Source organism: Danio rerio, chromosome 4 (genome assembly GCF_052040795.2).
Source record: "Danio rerio strain M-AB ecotype USA chromosome 4, GRCz13ab, whole genome shotgun sequence".
In the NCBI taxonomy this organism is placed as follows: domain Eukaryota; kingdom Metazoa; phylum Chordata; class Actinopteri; order Cypriniformes; family Danionidae; genus Danio; species Danio rerio.
The window spans coordinates 42,523,902-42,542,606 of NC_141024.2; the positions used below are offsets into that span (position 1 = coordinate 42,523,902).

At 38.1% G+C, this 18,705-nt stretch overlaps 1 protein-coding gene and 1 long non-coding RNA gene across 3 annotated transcripts in view; one reads left to right on the plus strand and one right to left on the minus strand.

Moving 5' to 3' along the window:
- LOC148680839 (uncharacterized) overlaps positions 1-18,705 on the plus strand; it is a 785,675-nt gene that overhangs the window by 508,741 nt on the left and 258,229 nt on the right. The window lies entirely within an intron of this gene.
- Positions 194-12,840, minus strand: LOC148680908 (uncharacterized). Of its 2 annotated transcripts, none has more exons than XM_088650719.1 (3): positions 12,802-12,840; positions 12,201-12,348; positions 194-2,292 (listed from the first exon to the last, which is right to left on the minus strand). In XM_088650719.1, the coding sequence occupies exons 2-3, from the start codon at positions 12,331-12,333 to the stop codon at positions 1,559-1,561; spliced, it is 867 nt and encodes a 288-aa protein (XP_088506845.1). In that variant the 5' UTR covers positions 12,334-12,348; positions 12,802-12,840; the 3' UTR covers positions 194-1,558. The 2 variants fall into 2 exon arrangements, with proteins under 2 accessions (XP_088506845.1, XP_088506844.1); XM_088650718.1 differs by having other exon boundaries at positions 12,630-12,840.

Genomic DNA, 18,705 nt, shown 5'->3' on the forward strand with positions numbered 1-18,705 from the left:
GCCGGCTGGTAATGGAGTTAATGTGATTGTCTGTTGTGGTGAAGGAGCTGAGACGAAAGGTAATCTAAGTACCTACTGTCACCCATGGTCATGACTGAAAGGACAAAATCTCGGATACAACCGGACACATTTTACAAAGTGTTATGACCCGCTTGTTTGAGTCGCAGCACAAAAGAGAGATGAGCCAACAAAATAACCTGAATGCAAATGATTTATTATAAAATGTAACTCATACAACAATCAATCAATGCAACCAACAAATGTCTAGGGATACTAATGAAGATAAAGAACTTAGGATATAATCACAACAACACGTTAACTACATGATATAAGTTATGCAAAACAAAACCATAAGGTTAAATAATCAATGAGATGGGAGGTCTTGACATGAGGACTCATGAGTAGCTAACACAACAACTTTTATATATCCATTGATGAGCAATGCAGGCATCCAGTCACGATTTACCACATACTCCAACCTGGATTTCTCATTCAGGGAATCAGACAGATAACATCATCCAACACAACACTACCTACATGAACACACTGGAGAGTGGATAACAGATGAGATTTCAAGCCGCAGAGGTGCTGTTTGCCAGATGTTTATGAAACTGTTCTTCTCTCAGCTGCCATCATTGTGTTTACATAAATGCGAGGAGCGCGACACATTTACAACCCCACCTACTGCAGTGTAGGAAAACAGTATACCGTTACTCAGCCTTTTCAAACATTATTCAGACATGAAACATCCTGTGAGAAAATGTTTTGCTGCATTCATGTCATGTGTGCAACTTTTTGTCCATGTGTTTTTTAAGCTGCTGCGAATGAGCGAAACTCTGTAGACACTGATCAGATCTGTACGTTTCTCTCCAGTGTGAATCCTCTTTTGTGTTTTCAGATGTGTTAACTGATTAAACCTCTTGTCACAGTTTGAACAATTGTACGGTCTCTCCAGTGTGAATCGCTTGGTGCAGTTTTTGGAGCTGAAATAAAAGTCTTCTCACACTTAAAGCACATATACTCTTTCACACCAGAGTGGACCTTCATGTGTTTATTAAGGTTTTCTGATTGGTTTAAGCTTTTCCCACACTGAGTACATGTGAATGGTTTCTCTCCAGTGTGGAAGTCAATGGGCATAAAAGTCCAGTGTGACCGCAGCTTAAGTGCAAGTGAATGGTTTCTCTCCAGTGTGGATCCTCATGTGTTTATTAAGGTGTGATGAGCAGTAAAAATTCTTCCTACACTGAGTGCATGTAAATGGTTTCCTTCCAGTGTGAATCATCATGTGTTCATTAAGGTGTGATGATTGGCTGAAGCTCTTTTCACACTGGGTGCAAGTGAATGGTTTCTCTCCAGTGTGGATCCTCATGTGTCGATTAAGGGAGGATGAGCAGTTAAAACTCTTCCCACACCGAGTGCATGTGAAGGGTTTCTCTCCAGTGTGGATCCTCATGTGTAGATTAAGGTGTGATGAGCAGGTAAAACTCTTCCCACACCGAGTGCATGTGAATGGTTTCACTCCAGTGTGGATCCTCATGTGTAGATTAAGGGATGATGATCAGCTGAAACTCTTACCACACTGAGTGCAAGTGAATGGTTTCTCTCCACTGTGGATCCTCATGTGTTTATTAAGGTGTGATGAGCAATAAAAATTCTTCCTACACTGAGTGCATGTAAATGGTTTCTTTCCAGTGTGAATCATCATGTGTTCATTAAGGTGTGATGATTGGCTGAAGCTCTTTTCACACTGAGTGCATGTGAATGGTTTCTCTCCAGTGTGGATCCTCATGTGTTGATTAAGGTGTGATGAGCAATAAAAATTCTTCCTACACTGAGTGCATGTAAATGGTTTCTTTCCAGTGTGAATCATCATGTGTTCATTAAGGTGTGATGATTGGCTGAAACTCTTCCCACACTGAGTGCATGTGAATGGTCTCTCTCCAGTGTGAATCCTCATGTGAATCTTAAGTTTGCTTTTGCTTGCTAAACTCTTTCCACACTGAGTGCAAGAGAATGGTTTCTCTCCAGTGTGGCTCATCATGTGTACATTAAGGGATGATGAACGGATGAAACTCTTCCCACACTGAGTGCATGTGAATGGTCTCTCTCCAGTGTGAATCCTCATGTGAATCTTAAGTTTGCTTTTGTTTGCCAAACTCCTTCCACACTGAGTGCAGGTGAAACGATTCTGGTCTCTCCTTTTCAAAACACCATCAGTATGTAAATTAGTTTTTTCCTCAATTTTGACATGATGTTCCTCCTCTTTACTCCCCTCATTCTGTTCAATTAGGTCTGAAATAAATAAATAAATAAAACATTAGTTTTTATTAAGTCTTAAAAACTCTCATCAAAAGCTGAAAAGTGAAAAGACACTGGAAACATTGGCTACACACTGTAATTTTGATGCACATTAAAAGTAAAATAAATCAGATCATATTTTGTTAAATCCATTAACCTGTACATATTAAAGCAGATGCAATTCAATTCATCTTTATATATCTAGTGCTTTTACAACGTAAATTGTGTCAAAGCCGCTTAACATAGAAGTTATAGTAAATTAAAACTGTGTCAGTCTAAATAGTTATGAGAGTTTCTCATAAAAGTAATTTTGGTCATATTGATAAGACAAAGAAAAAAAGCAGTTAATGGCCTATTAATATTCGTGTATATTCACTATTTATGTTTGTATTTATTCATATATATTCAAGTATATGAATACTTGTTTATGTGCCTGACTGGTAAACACATCAGAAAAAAAGTTCTGGGGTAACAGCTGAATTTTTGCCTTGCAGACATAAGACATACCTGTACAGCATCTGCATAAAGGCTGGAATGTGCACGTACCTTTCCCCTTGTGTGTTGTTGGGTCATTTTAATCTAGTCTAGGGTGATTTTAAGGTTTATTTGAAAAAAATCCTTCTCTGTGTTTCAGCAAATTAACTGATATTTGGGGACATCCATTTTTTGACGTATTCTGTAAAGATGCTTTGAAATAAAAAAAATTAAAAAATTCAGTACACTGTAACGTACAGTCCATAGATAAAAATTACGTATTGATTTTATAAAGGGGTCTGAGTCTCCTCTGCGTGGGTTCATGACTCCTGGTGCCACATAGGCCATACTCACACTATGTACAGTTGCCTCGAACCAGGCCAAGGCATGCTTGTCCCCCCTCCCGTCTCCCTCGATGGCCCGCACTTACACCACAATCAGGCGTGGGCACGCTTACGTCATTGATGCTGCGCTGCGTTGTTCAGTAGGGAAGCGCTCTCGCTCAGCACAGTGGAGAATTCTCTAGTTATTTCGTTTTAGTCGTTTGTTATGCAGTGACATGCAGTCAAATAGTCCTTAGGGATGCGATGACAAGCCGTCAGATATTTTGCCGAACAGATCCACCACTTTTGGCGCTCATAAACAATCTTAAAGCCCTCGTGGTACAGGAATGAGGAGGTTTGCTGAAGGCGCGCAGCTGTCATGCAGTGAGGTGTTTGTGTCTTTATAAAACTATGGCAGTTTGTGTTCATTGAACAGTAAGATTGATTAATAGATCCATATGAAACACTCCCTTAAAACTCACGTCCTGCTTTCAGTTTCGGGCTTTGGCGCGTTTTGCACTCACACTACAAGCCCAAGTAAACCACGCTCATGCCCACCTCTTCCAACCGGGCCAGGGCCGGCAAAGTGAACCGTTCCTGAGCCCGATTCAGCACACTCGCACTTCTCAAACGATCTGAGAAACGGGCCTGGGCACGGTTCGGATAGTATAGTGTAAGTACACCCAAAGTCTGTTGATGCACTTCTTAACACTTTAGTGTTTAGTATCAAAATGTTCCTCCTGCCATTTTACAACACATGATGCGTAGCGCATGATCATAATCACCACGGCTTACATTAATTAATGCTCTGACGTAAGGTCTCTCCACATGCTTTCGGGCGGACTCTTATTTTGCATATTAGCGGGCCAGAGACAAAGAAAAACTCCCGCTCAAACTTTGCCAGGAGACTGTTGGTCAGTTGTTGGGAAAAGGGGTTGTGGCCAGACCAAAGTTAAAAACCAAGCTGCATGCACAACTCAGAGCAGAAGTCCTGAAAACAGTCTTTCGAGAGGTGCACCCTCTTTTCATGGGGGCAGACCACATTTTTCTCTGACCGCGTGGCTCATCCGAGCCCACGTTTTCTTATTTTTCCGGCAAAGTAAAACTCAGTTTAAGTTGTGATCGCGTATCCTCCGAACTGCATTGCAAACTCCACGCATCAAGAAAGGACATCAAAGGAACTCCAGCACACCGCAAGAAACTAGCAGAGAGAGAGGCCGAGAAATCCTAAACTCCAGGTACTTTAGTAATGCGAATAAGCTGTGCCCCTTTATCAAAAAGGTGTTTTTATAATCTTGGTGATCCTTAATAGTGTGTGAAACTGAGGTAGATTTGCCACTCCTTATCTGAAATCTCTATTTCCTCACTTTTCTGTTTGTTATATGTTTTATAGACCCGTATATAACTACATGCAGTATACATTTGTTCTATATTTTGTTATGTTGGTGCGTTTGTTCGTCATATGTCAGACTAGTCAATAAACCCTATTATAATCAAATGGATTGTATTGTTTGCCTCACAGAAAAAGTCACTGAAACGATAGATTCCCTACAGCTGCTATAAAGTTGATCAAAACTTCTGAATGATTAATCTACTTCACAAGGAGTAGCAATAGTTCCCTCTATAAATAAATATGTCATTACAGAGTCTGCTCGGGCGAGGTCTAATTATATTTATTTGGTCAAATTAACAATAAGTTAATCCAGAATGTCAATAATTAATAATAATTCGTTGATGTTGATAATTAATATTTATAATCTGAAAGTCTGCTCGGCCGAGGGGGCGGAATCATATACAATTATATATTTGTTTAAACAAATGACAGAAGATTAAGCCGGAATATTAATAACTCATTATTATTGATTATTAATTTTCATAAACTGAGCTAATTTCGCTACAACACTCTGGGCAAATTTACTCCCTTTTTGTTATATTCATGGCCGTTTTTTTCTGTATTGGCCTCTATTATAACACTTTTTTTATTGCAAAGCCATGACAGCACGTAATCATGCATGTTCCGGCTGGGTTCGCCGACGCCTGCAACCTTCACATCCACACCTCCACATTCGCCATTCTCCTCTCATTTCCCTTGAACCCTCCGCTCCGTGGGTAAGAAGCTAAAGTTTTTGTTTTCTTTGCCCAAATTTTCATTAAATTTGTTGCTCTTGTTTTTTCTCCCCGTACTAATATTGTCATTATTATTTTTCCCAGTTTTCAAATCTAACGGATCTGCTGGCCTGAAATGATTTGAAGTTTTTTTTTTCACCTTCATTTGAGTTAAAAGTGCTGAGGGTTTTGTGTTTCATTGTGTGACGCCTGCTGCGCTGTCATTTGTCTTCCGTGTCTGTCTGTGTGTCTGTTTTGCTCCCTCTACAGATGCGCTGTAACATTGCGGGGCATAATCAGGTGGATGGGGAACACCTGAGTCTAAGTGAGCGCTCCTTTATCAGCGTCCTGCCACTGTTTGGGAGTCTGATTCTTCCGGCTAAGGGTTGGGACGGAGACCAGCGGCGTGCGAGTTGGCGGGGCGTTCTTGCCTAATGTTTGATCACAGTGGGCTTAAATAAAACTTTTGTAACGTGATTTTTGGCTTCCCCCTCTTATTTTTTACTTGTTTCGCCCCGAGGGCGTAACACATTGTGATTATTGTTATATTGTTTGTTTTGGACTTCCGGTTGGAGCGGAGATGGCTCCAGCGAGTGATAACAGTGCGGTCCTTCAAGCTATTGATGCACTAAAAATCGATTTGAATGCTAAAATTGAAGAAAAGGCCGTTGCACAGTCAAATGAACTTGCAAACAAATTGACCAGCTTCGGACAGAGTTACACAATGATGTGGAGCACATTAACGCAAGAGTGGAAGCAGCAGAAGAGCGAAAGCCTGGTCTGGAGTCTTTGTTGGGTAGATTCTCTGACTCTCTTACTACCCTGGAAAAAGCGTTTAGTATCGTGAAAAAGTAGCTGGCTGTGCTGAGAGACCAAATCGAGGATCTTGAGGAGAGGTCTCGCCGCTCAAATCTTTGCATTAAAGGAGTTAAAGAAGGGCAGGAGCACGGCAGACGAGTGACGGAATTTGTAGCTGGTCTCTTGAAAGATACCCTGAACCTCAAGAAGACTTCACTTCTGGACTGGGCACACCGCACTCTACGCAGCAAACCAGTGGATGAACACTGCGTGCATTTGTGATTAAATGCCACCATTTTTCCGAAAACAATGATATTTTAAAAGAAGCTATTAAAATTAAAGCAATCACGACAACAAACTGGGCTGTCAAAGACAACACAAATGTTAATGTCACCCTCCAGTTAACATTTGAGTTACCGCTGTAAGGTCCAGCCAGTTGGTCCAATGACGGTATCCAATGGTGGATGAAGGTTCACTGCATGTTCGGTCTTTCCAGTGCACAATGTTGATTTATATTAAACTTAACTCATATCTGACTCCAATTTTAGTATGAGGTGGTTTAGAATATTAATATATTTATCCTCGTTTTATCTGACTCCAATTATAAAACATTGAGAAGGTTATTTTGTTTCCTTTCAAATTATTTTAGATTATGATTGAATATTCTCTTCGGTTCATCATTTTATGTTATTCTCGTTCATTGGGATCTCTATAACATCCTGAATCTTGTACCGGCCGAGTATACAATATCTTAAGCACAAGCGTGTCAGTCTTGGTCACTAAACAGGGGCGATTGACCGCTATCCTAAAAAGGCAGAACCCTACTTACTCAGATTAGGATATTTTTTATGCGGTCCCCATAGGTCTGCTACCTCCTAAATCAGACAGAGCTATTTAGTCATATAACGATCATTACTATAGAATTAAGCAGACCAGTCGTACTTAAACTAGTAGTAACTTTGAATAATCACTATACTATCTAAATAGTATTAAAAGTTTATCGGGTGAAGGACTATCCCCTTAGATATCCTTTTACAGCCTAAGTATACATGAATAAATGCCAATTTGTTAGTCGGAGCTCTAGAGACATCGTGTAACGTGCCGCAATGCTCCGTCTACCGTGTTCTAGTCCGCTACTAACCTGAACAGGGGCTTGTGGTGCTATGAAATTACCACAATCTACTAAAGATAATAACACGAACTCTGTTTGAATCATTCAAAACATAACAATTTATTAGTCAGGTAAATGTATAATGCCAATTCAATCAGTCAATTCATAAATGATCAATACAAAACATCAAATTATCAAAGATAAATCCAAGATGAAAAAGATGCATTCCTGACTTTGAAATATACATAACATGGGGCAGACCCCATGTTATGGGCTGATCTGGTTAGGCAGAATCGCCCTGAGCTTTTCTTAGTCCTTACCTTAAATAATCCAAGAATTCCCTCAAGGAAGGGGGTGTGAATGTATAACAAAAGGCATTCACACTTAGTGTCACACCCCTCACAGTGGATCAAAAGATGCCTGAAGTTATATATTTATTGTTCTGATTATGTCTATTTCTGAGAGAATGAGACCATTGTACCAATCGCACTGAGACATTTCAAATGATATCAAACATGATAGTTAAAGTCAGTTTGGTTAATTCTAGAACATTCAAACATTGAAATGACCATATGTGTGAGTTGGGGGGATGAAGCAGACTCAGATGCAAATGCAGCAGGAACTGGTTTTTCCCGCATTCCTCCCTGGTGGGTTGTGAAGTCACCAGTCTCTGTTTTCAGCTCATGTTTTGAATTGTCAAAGATATCAGAATATTTGCAATATTTCAATTCTTACACCGCTATACCACATGTTCGTTGTTAATTCTAGTTGTCAAGTATATTTTGTCAATGGGGTAGCTTTGTAGTAAACAATGCTGCAAAGGATGCAAATGAGTGCCCAAAGAATTGTGGCCCATTGTCCGTAATCAGAATTCCACATATCTGGAGTAGTAGTCACCACCAACAGGTATGTTTTGTTTTCCAGCATGAACTCCCTCTCTTTCTTGTGACTCACTCTGTTTTACAGGAGTGTGTGACAAAGTATCAGCTACCCACAAGCTCTTTCCTGGCACATGAACAATGGAGTAGGAGTATCGCATCAGCCACATTCAAATCTCTGGATACGAGAGGGAAGAGCATCCAGATTGTGACCCAAGAGACTCGGTAATGGCCTGTGATCGGTCTCCATTTCAAAATGCTTGCCAATAAGAAAGTCTCTCAATCTTTCACACGCCCATGTGAGACCCAATGCCTCTTTTTCCACTTGTGCATACCTCTACTTGGTCTGGGTGATAGATCCTGATGCATAAGCTATAGGCTTCCATCCTTCTTGCTACCACTGCATTAGGACAGCCCCCAGTCCATAGGATGAAGCATCAGCTGACACTTTGCAGTCTCTGTTTGTCATAAATTGCTAAAACAAGTGCAGACGACAATGCGTCTTTCAGAGTTTAAAGCGCTTTAGCCTGCTCTGTGCCCCAAAACCAACAGTTCTTTTTCAACAGCAGATCGCGAAGAGCTTTGTCTTTCTTAGCCAGTTGGGGAATGGACCTTCCTAGCTGATTTACCATTCCCTGGAAGCTCCTTAATTTGCTTACATTAGAGGGCTGTCATGTTTCTAATAGCTTTTGTCTTTATTGGGTCAGGACTAATTCCTTTGGCTGAAATTATGTGTACCCAACGTCTCCATCCAATGCAGCTCCTCTTTACTTTTCCCATTAAAGGTAGCGGGATTTGTCACGGAGTTTGAAAGAGAATGGAGTGGCTCCTGGTTTCACACTGATCACATATGGTTGTTGTACTTCTCCCAAACCACTGCACAATTTTGGGTAGCTTAGCTTTAGTGTTTTAATGTCAATGCTGTCTAATCGTGCCATCAGTCCAAGCTTTGTAATCGCCGGTCGGCCCAGAAGGGCAGTACGCAAATTTCTAATTACATACACATCGTCCTCTGAGTGTTTTCCACCTCTTTAAACAGAAGCCTGGCAACTCCCACTACATCCAAAGCAACTTGCCCTGGCCCAAGTAACGGCCATGTCACATGTCCAAGGGCAGGTAGTTTCTCCTTAAAATGTCTCTTAATAATTTTTTTCTGGAACGACAATGACATCGACCCCTGTATCTTAAATGACACTTGTTTTTGAGTAATGTCTATGTCTACCATCCATGGGTTGCCAGATCCATCAATGTTGCCTAAAATGTCGCCTTACTGGCGATTTCCAAACAACATAACATACATACATCCAGCTGGACCTTTTGTGTACTTATAGCTCCCTCTAGTGGCGTTGTATAGCCAATGCCAACCTAAAGATACACAGCAATAACCCCACACTGGAGATCATTAATAATATAATAACATTAATACTAAAACGGTGAAGGCAAAACAACATTTCAGCTGTTTTACAGTGTGGTCAGCCTGCTGGTTTGTCCATTCACACACATTTTCATCATCATATGATCTTATAACAAAATCTTTTTAATGTGCTTATTGAAATTTGTTCAGTAAAAGTGCTTACGTAGTTTTTGTAAGTTTATCTTTTCTTATTGAACAAAAAGTTTATCCAACTCAGTTTTGCGCATGTTTTTATGCTTATATTTCAAAAGTTAAGTGCATAATGAAGTTTCTATCGACCGATTTTTTATGCTCATGGCCTATCCAAACTACACATAAAAATAGGTGGCTGGAAACATAAGGCTAAGGCAAGAAATACTGCTTCATCTTTAAAAAAGGGATGAGGCCGACAGAAACCTGGAGTTTAGAGAATAAAACCTGCTCATGACCAGGTTAGATTCACAGAGTAAGTGACCTCGGTAACTGACTCAGAGTTGAAGTTACCTCTCTTTCAGAAACAGGCTTACCCTACTTTCTTAAGTTTGACAAACCTGCCATTTTGAAACTGAAAACCCAGAGTTTTTTCTCATTTCAGGGTTAACATAGTCTAAGTGTTTACTTAACCTTCTATCTGAAATGGGGCCCTGATATCATATGCTATTGTTTTAGAACTTCAGTTGCCTGTTGGAGAAATGACCAGGAATAATAAACGGCTACTTGCTCTACAAACAAGTGTGTTCATGACTATACATACAAAGAAAATAATAAAATTAGAAAATATGACTTTGCAACATCAAGCAGCATTAGGCATGGGCCAGTATAAGATTCTGACGGTATGATAACCTTGAATAAAGATATCACAGTACTGTGATTACTGCTCTAAAATATATATTTTTTTAAATGTCTGGGTAAAAAACAAACACTTTTCCCCCTCTGAACACAATATATATTTTTTTTTTTGAGAAACTTTTAAATTATTTTATAGGAGTAAACATGTCAGATTGAATCATTCTAATGAATCCTAAACTTCTGCTGTCTTCTTTTATTTTAAAAACATTTCTTTATGATTTAAAACTGCATCTTTAGATATCTTTTCTGCTGGAGATAATGTTGCCTTGAAAAACTTAAAACGAAAAATAAAAACTTAAATATACGGTTTTAAAACCTTGACCTTTTTTAAACCGTGATATACCTTGAAAACTGATATCGCCCCATGCCTAAGTAGTATAACACTGTTTTTAGGATCTAAAAATTAATTCTTTAAAACAAGTGTCAGGCAAAAAGATTCCAAGGCGAAACCTGCTGGTATGGGAAGAATATGGTCAATACTGATGAACTATTAACTCAAATTTCTGCATATCATCAGTATGCAGTAATCTATTTCTTAAGCAGCTAAAGTCATTTTTAGACTAGTTTGTTGGCCAGTTGTAGTCAGTGCAATGCTAAATGTTATTGTTCCACTATAATTTGTTTGTTTTGTCTTGCGTCGTCCCACAGCAACATCATATAGTTTAGAATACTGTACAATGTTTTATAAGAATTATTTTGGTGTCCATTTCATTCAGCTTATTTCAAATTGGGGGTGTCCACGTTTTCTGACATACTTTAAATCAGGGTTTCTGCATGTGTCGTCACCAAGTTAAATTTAAGAGTTTAAGACATTTTAAGACCATTATGAATGAAAATTTAAACTCATAAAGGGCTAAAGTCAAATGGCCCAGATGAAAAAGATTTTTATTTGCCCTAACAAAAAAATATTAGAATTTAATACATTTATTAATACAATAATAAATGAATAATAAAAAATAATAATATTTTAAATATTTTAGCAAAAAAAGAAAGCAAGCTTTACTTGTATCCACACACTTTTTTTCCAAAATAAACTTCTTTAAAATAAAAAAAAAACAAATGAACGAAATGTTTTAAAAGTTTTAAAAACTATAATAAATCTATGCACATCATTCTGTCCAGGTCGATGTGCTCAGCAGTAAATACATGGAGCATGTTTAAACAAATGTTATTGTAAGGAAAATAATTATATCATTATGATGAATAGAGTTAAAATGTCCTTTTAGAATAAAAAGTATACTGTTTTATTGAGATGGATTGTTGGTGATTGTATGTGTTTTAGCCAGATTGGGTAGCAAGACTTGTTTAAAAAATATTTAAGACCTACAGCACAATATTTCAGTAAATTTAAGACTTTTTAAGGCCTAAAATTTAGATTTTGGAATTTAAGACATTTTAAGACCCCACAGAAACCCTGTTTAAACACAATAGCCCTGGAAATTGGTTATAATAATAATGGTGTAACTCAGATACTATCTGTGAGAACTAGTAACAACTACTAGAAACAAGTTTAAACCCATAAAGAAGTTGATGAAAAAGGGAATTGTGATCAACGAGACATATGCAAATGGAAAGTACTAAGCCAAAACTACCACTGTAATAGCAGATATCTTCTATGAGAATACTGTAGGTCAAACATCGTCAGCTCAGTTAAACTTTTTTAATTTATTGTTTTTGATTAATTTTATATAGCACAAGGGCGCTTTACAAAAACAGTAGAAGAACAAGAAAAGCAATAACCTTGGGAGGGTAGAGAAAATGGGAGACTAATAATACATAAAGTAATGACAAAAGACATGAGCACAAGAAAGAAACTCATTCCTGTCTTTCAATGAGTGCTTATGTGCATTTAGGATAACTAGGCAGCACACTCAGGTCTGCAAGATGGATTTAATTTAGTATTTTTATTATTAAAATATATCTGAATGAGGATAAAATGACTGAGTTGGTCTTTAAGAATGGAAATCAACCTGTTTGTTCCTGCAGATCTTCCTTTTTGACTGTGAATGTTTCTTCAATCTTCACATCTTCACTCTCCTCTTTAATATACACCATCTTTATAACAGTGTGGAGATCAGTTGTTTCAGCAGTTTTCCTCTGCATTTGGACACTTTGTTCCTGTTTAAAATTAACAAAACAATAAAAATGTCCTATTTAAAATGAATAAAACAATGAACAGAAACAAAATAACTTCTCTTCAACACTTGCTTCAACAGTTTCTTTATATGAGAGTCATTAACAAAAAGAAATCAGGTAAGTCTGAGCAAGAAACAATAGACACAAATAACCTGAAAAAAACTAGTAAAGTTACTTCATTTTTCATATATAGTGATGCATACTTAAAATAAAAAGACATTATGCTATTTAATATATTAAACCTTTATTAAAACACCACTTACACACATTTCTGTTGTTTAAACAATAGCCCTCATTACTGTGAGTAAAATTGTACTACATTGTATAAAAGGGTTAAAATAATATTCTTAACAGCAGGTACATATTTTGGTATCAGATGAAAAACCTGAAACTTTAATCAATCGGAAATATCTGTGTAAAAGTTTTAAAACAAACCTTTCTCCTGTTGAATCAGCGCGGGAGCGGCGCAGCCTTATGACGTCAGACGCAACGCCAAAATAAAAGTCTTTTTTGTTAAGCTTTTTTTGCCACTTACTGTTGCAGTCAGAATATGATAAATTTCTCCCTCGTTTTCCACTTCACACAACAAAGCTGCTATCTCTCTCACATACACAGACATTCAGTAATTGAAGTTGATCAAAACTTTTAATCCAAACATTTTAACATAATTTTAAAAAAACTTGTTTAATCCACTTTTAAAGCAGAAAACCCCAACATTCTAAAAGCTATAACAAATAGCCTGGTGGGTGTTTTAAGCTGACATTTTACAGACACATTCTTGAGACACAAAGATCTTAAATCTTGAATTAGAAAGTTATGTTACTAAACTTAAATCACAGCATGTTATGTAAAGTTTATCAGACTCGCCAACAGGGCTGGCCCGTGGCATAGGCAGTATAGGCAAATGCTAAGGGCGCTGTACATCCAGGGGGGCGCCCGAAATGAGTGCGGTTAAGTTTGTTTTGTTTTCGAGATTCCTGACACATTTCACAAAACATTTAATTGTATTAATAAATTTAAATTACAAAACAACACTATATACAAAAAAAAAAAACATTTATACAACTATTTACACACAGGAATAAAAATGATCTTGCTTGAAAGAGGGAACAGTGAGGGACCTAATGAGGGAGAGGAGAAAAGGAAGTGTGGTTCATTCCCTGCAGAGATTGCTGCCTCTGTTTACAAAAGAAAAATCTATTTTGTGGCCTCCAATGTTTCCAAATTAAGCAGAACACTGCTGCTTTCAGATATTAATTTATGTATTTGAAATTTTATAAACTCTTTTGTCTGAGGTGGCAATCTCTGCAAGGTGGGAAGCAAACTCAATAGGAAGAGCTCATCCTCTGAGCGTGGAGATGATGACGGACAGTTTCGCAGTGCTTCCAGAAGCTGCCGCTCCACCTCCCATGGCTCCTCTCTCTGTCTCTTATGAGCTCTTTTTCTTGAGGCTGTATGAAATAATACAGTTTGTACAATGATAAGACTGACAAGGACTAAATTAACAATCGTCAGTATTATGTTACATGAACTATGGATGTGAACATGGTCATTTTTGTCTGTACACACCTGTGGGAACAGCCGCAGACGTCGAAGGGCCAAGAGGGGAGGCAGAAGCAGCAGCAGGTTCTGGCAAAGTGGATCCAGGCTCACTACCCAGAAAGGATCCAGTCATGTCTGGTAAGAAATTATGGGTATTATTACAATAAAGGTTCTGTCAAATGCATGAATTCATGCTTAACTTCTGTCCATTCACTCACAAGTTAATTTCATGAGAAGCTAAACCATTAATGAATGATGACTGCATGAGCAAAAAAAGTTAATATAATTATTATATTGATGAATATTATAACAATATCAACCTTTGCTAGTTTCCTAGTAACACATATGTTAATATGAGGACAATATATGTGAATTGAAGACAATTCACAGTAATTACCACAATAGTCAGTTATGTCCTATAACTTCATGTTATCTGCTTCACTTACCTAATGTTTTGGAAAGGTAACAAAGTTGAGTATTGATTCATTTAACTACTTGCAAGTTATAGAGTTGTTCATCTATGAAACATATAGAATGTTCATTTGCTGCTCATGCAGTAATCAGTATGGTTCAGCTGTTTATCAGAATTATATGTGCATTACATAAGCATTATTGCATGCATATTATAGCACCTGTAAATTGTCAGGAAAAAATATGACTACAAAATATAAATATGGCATCCGTCACAAAGAAATAACTTGACTTTTTAATCATAAAAAAACAAATAATATGTTCTGTTGTCATTACTTGCAAACACACCTGTCTCTGACTGCCCTTCTGCTGCTGTTTCTGTCTCCCCCTCGTACCCTGCGGGCTGACTCTCCTCACCCCCCCTCTCCATGTTCCCTCTTGTCACCCGCGGGGACACGAAGGGGTCGAGGAAAGACAGTACCGCAGAGAACTTCCACTTCTTCCCTGACCCTGCTGCTGACCCACTTCTCTTCTCCGTCTCCTTTCTCCTCTCCTTCAAATATGTGTCCCTCAGACTCTTCCACTTCTACTGCACACTTCCTCTGAATAAACAACAACCCATAAGTGGGAAAGTAGTTGTCACATAATTATGGTTTTAATAAGCTGAAGTAGCTGGCTTCAGCTTGCAGTCTCAATACGTAAACACAGACATATATGAGTATTGAGTACTGTTTTATTTACTTACCAGATTGTCCGACCTCCTCACACACTTTCTTTCAAGCAAGATCCTTTTTACTCCTGTTTCTGTAGTGAAATGAGCTGCTGTCATACAGCTTGGGATGGCCGCACACCACAACGATAACCCGCTCCTCCATTTTAAATTCTGCCTCCTCTCGTCACGTCAAAAGGACGCAACTAGAGCAAGCTCCTGAGTGGTTAATGCGACGCGAATGTCCCCCAAAGTTGAGATTTCTGAATTTGAGTGATTTGCGCGTCAAACGCGCAAAACGCTCAATTCACACAGCGCCTATCGCACCATTCGCGCCGCAGGACGTCTATTCGCGCGTTTGCATTGTCTTAACATGTAAATCACTCGCGCTTGACGCGCGTGCCGCGTCCAGTGTGAACGCAGCATTAGAGAGGACAAGTCTGTTTATATTTCACTAGTCTAAATTGCAGTTATCTATTTAACTTTAGTTTACTTAGTTAAGATGCCTGTACTAAAGATAATTGTTTTTTCTGATTAGTCTATTGAAGGATTCGGATTTCTGCTTTCCAATCCGTCTCATCATGGACCACCGTTTATCCTTTTCATCATCCTGTTTCTTAGTATTTAACTGTGAATTGATGTTAACTAATGAATAAGTTATAACTGCTTACTGCAAGAATGTTCTGTGTCCTTGTTTCTCTTTTTGCCTGTCTATTTTAACTGTTTTCAGGAGACACACAAACCAGGTCATAGGTCATGGAGACCTCTCTCTCTCTCTCTCTCTCTCTCCATCTGTTCTTATGACTGGAGGTCCAATACAGAGGAGAAGAAGACAGCTGTTTTATTGTCCTGATATATTGCCTATAATTTTATAGCTGTTTGATTGATCTGTTTTTGAGTATAATTAATAGTAATGTAATTCCTTTTTGTGTGGAGACAGACTGTGTGTAGCCAAGATATTGCAGCAGACTGTTGATGGAAACAGTCTTGAACCAGCCTGATAACACATCTGAACGTACAAGAAACATCCTTGAGTCTTTAACACAGATGGTCGTTTGTGTCTATTGTTTTCCTGGTTTAGCTTTTTACAGGTCGGAGATCAGCTCCTAATAACTTAAGGCGACCTCACCTCTAGGCATCAGGTCGCCATCCATATCTGGAGACAGATACAATGCTTTCTTTGACGCACACATTAAGGCCATCCATATCTGGAAGTAGATACTATGTTTCTTTGACGCATGTATTTAGAATTGTCTATTTCTATTGTAACCAATGAGAACTGTTTACCTGGATCCCACCCTTTCTGGACTTGTGTAAAGAGTATAATTGTTCGATTGTTGAAACTGTAAGCAGAGCGGCCTAGGAACTCATTGAGAGTGTTGAAGCTGGCTTCTGCGAATGAAACTGCAAACTATCTTCAGTAAACTTAATTTATTTTTTTAAAATCTCTGACTCCGGCTCTTCTTTATCTACCAGACTGGTCATTCTTTGGGTTAAACTGTAGACTATCCCTACACTATATTGGAGGTATGTATTTAATTGTTGTTTACTCGGGTATTCTGACTGTACTAAAATGTGAAAACTGAAAATTCTGACCATTAACTCACCTTTACTTGTTCCAAACAAGATTTTATTTTATTTTTTTCTGATGTTGAACAATAATATCCAATAACTTATAATCTCTTTGGTTGTTCAAAACAGTAAATGCTGAATTAAGATTGTTCTTTTGTTTATTGTTTTATTATTTATATTGTCAGACAGCTAAAACATTTCACTATATGTGTTAAATCAGCTGCGCAAAGCGATTGGCATACAAAAAATCTTGTAAAATTGATAAATATAAAGATTTTACGTTTATTGTGATAAATATCGATATCAACTGATATGTAAAAAATTATTGTGATATTTTTTTTGCCATATCGCCCAGCTCTACTATACAGTAGCGAGAACAACATCAACTGCATTACAAGTTCAAAACAAAAACAACACCTGGTACCGTTTAAACCATTGTACCAGATTTCCTAAGCTAAGAAACAGTAAAAAAAAAATGTAGCAATCTAGCACAGGAAGTACATAAGCAGCATAAAACAAGTAATGACTCTCTTGAATTTCATCATGGACAACATGAACTGGTTGGAAGAGAAACAGCGGACCTGTCGATTTATGTAAAACCGCCGGCCTCTGGGGAACAACAGGAGGACCCTACTATGGAAGGAAATCATGCTACTGTCAATGATAATACAGAATGCATATGTTAACAAGAGTAAAGAGATAATCTTTCCCCAGATGAAGGACAATCGGATAATGAAATGGAATGAGACCTATCAACAATCGACTTCTCAGCCTTACTGGAAAGGGAAAAGCTGACCGATAAGCTGAAGGGGACCACTGCTGCATCAACATTACAAATATTAACCTCCAGAGGTGGATAGTAGTCAAGGAAAATGCTGGAAAAGACAAACACTTGAGTAATTGGTTTGCCTCCATATTTGGATCTTGGGGACAATGGTTGATAAAGTTGACGTATTTGGAGGTTACCATACTTGTTTTTGCTTAACTTTTTTGCTGTGTTGTGTCATTCATCAGATCAATGCTAGACAGTGCTGCTGCCACACACATGGTTACTGTGCAAGTACAAGGAACCGTGCAAGCCCACCTCAACAGTGACTATGGCTATGAAAATATGCTTCCAAAATCCTTAGATTGGTCCGTTTATGAGAACGTTACCCCAAACTTGGTTGGATGAATATCAAACCTTTTTTTTCTTTTGTTTTTGAGTGTGCCGTAGTTCTTGTTTTTATGTTATTCCTGTTTTGTGGAAAAGTAAGGGAGATAGTGTATAACATGTATTTTCTTTTCTTTGATTTCAAGCGTAGACAGACCTTTAGAATAATGAATAGTGTTGGCAGGTAGTTAGAGGATATTTTGTTTTTTATTTTAGCACTTAGACTCTTTTACACATATATGCCAAAAATTATTACTATACTATGCAAGTAATCTTATGTTGTTTTCTATTTTCTTTTTCTATTTTTCCTCTCTTGTTCTTTGTTATCAGAATTAAACAAATGAAAAAAAGGGTTTCAAGCAGGTCATTATCTGTGCTACGAGACAGAAGTGCAAACAGAAGGACCTGAAATTAAGGATTTTAATCCTATAATCTACAATATTATCTTTTAATACTATATTGGTTATGTTTCTGGGTATGAAATGGACATTTATCGAAGCTGCAGGGTTCACATACTCACAGGGAAAGAGGACTTGAATTGAGTGCTTAATGGAACCAACGATCATCTCAAAGCTGGCGAATACTGTAAGAATAGGCTCTACTGGTGGCTTAAAAGCCTGCTGCTCGCTCCAACACCAGACAGTACTTAGTAGTACCTCTGGCAACGTGGGAGCAATCATCTTAAGACCAGGAGACAGTATCTTTTAATCCTTTTTAATCAAATAAAGGGGGAGATGTTTGGTTCCGCCTCTCCACTGGAGTGCAGCATAGGGAGGTTGACATTTGGTAAAGACTGTGAAAGGCAACTTTTTGTTGCATTAGTGAGGTTGATTGTACTGATATGTTGGTACCTTATGCTGCATTCCGGTTGAGGGTTAGGAAAGAGACTTATTTCTGATATAGTCCCTCTAAAGGCTGATTTATACTTCTGCGTCAAGCCCATGCTTATGCT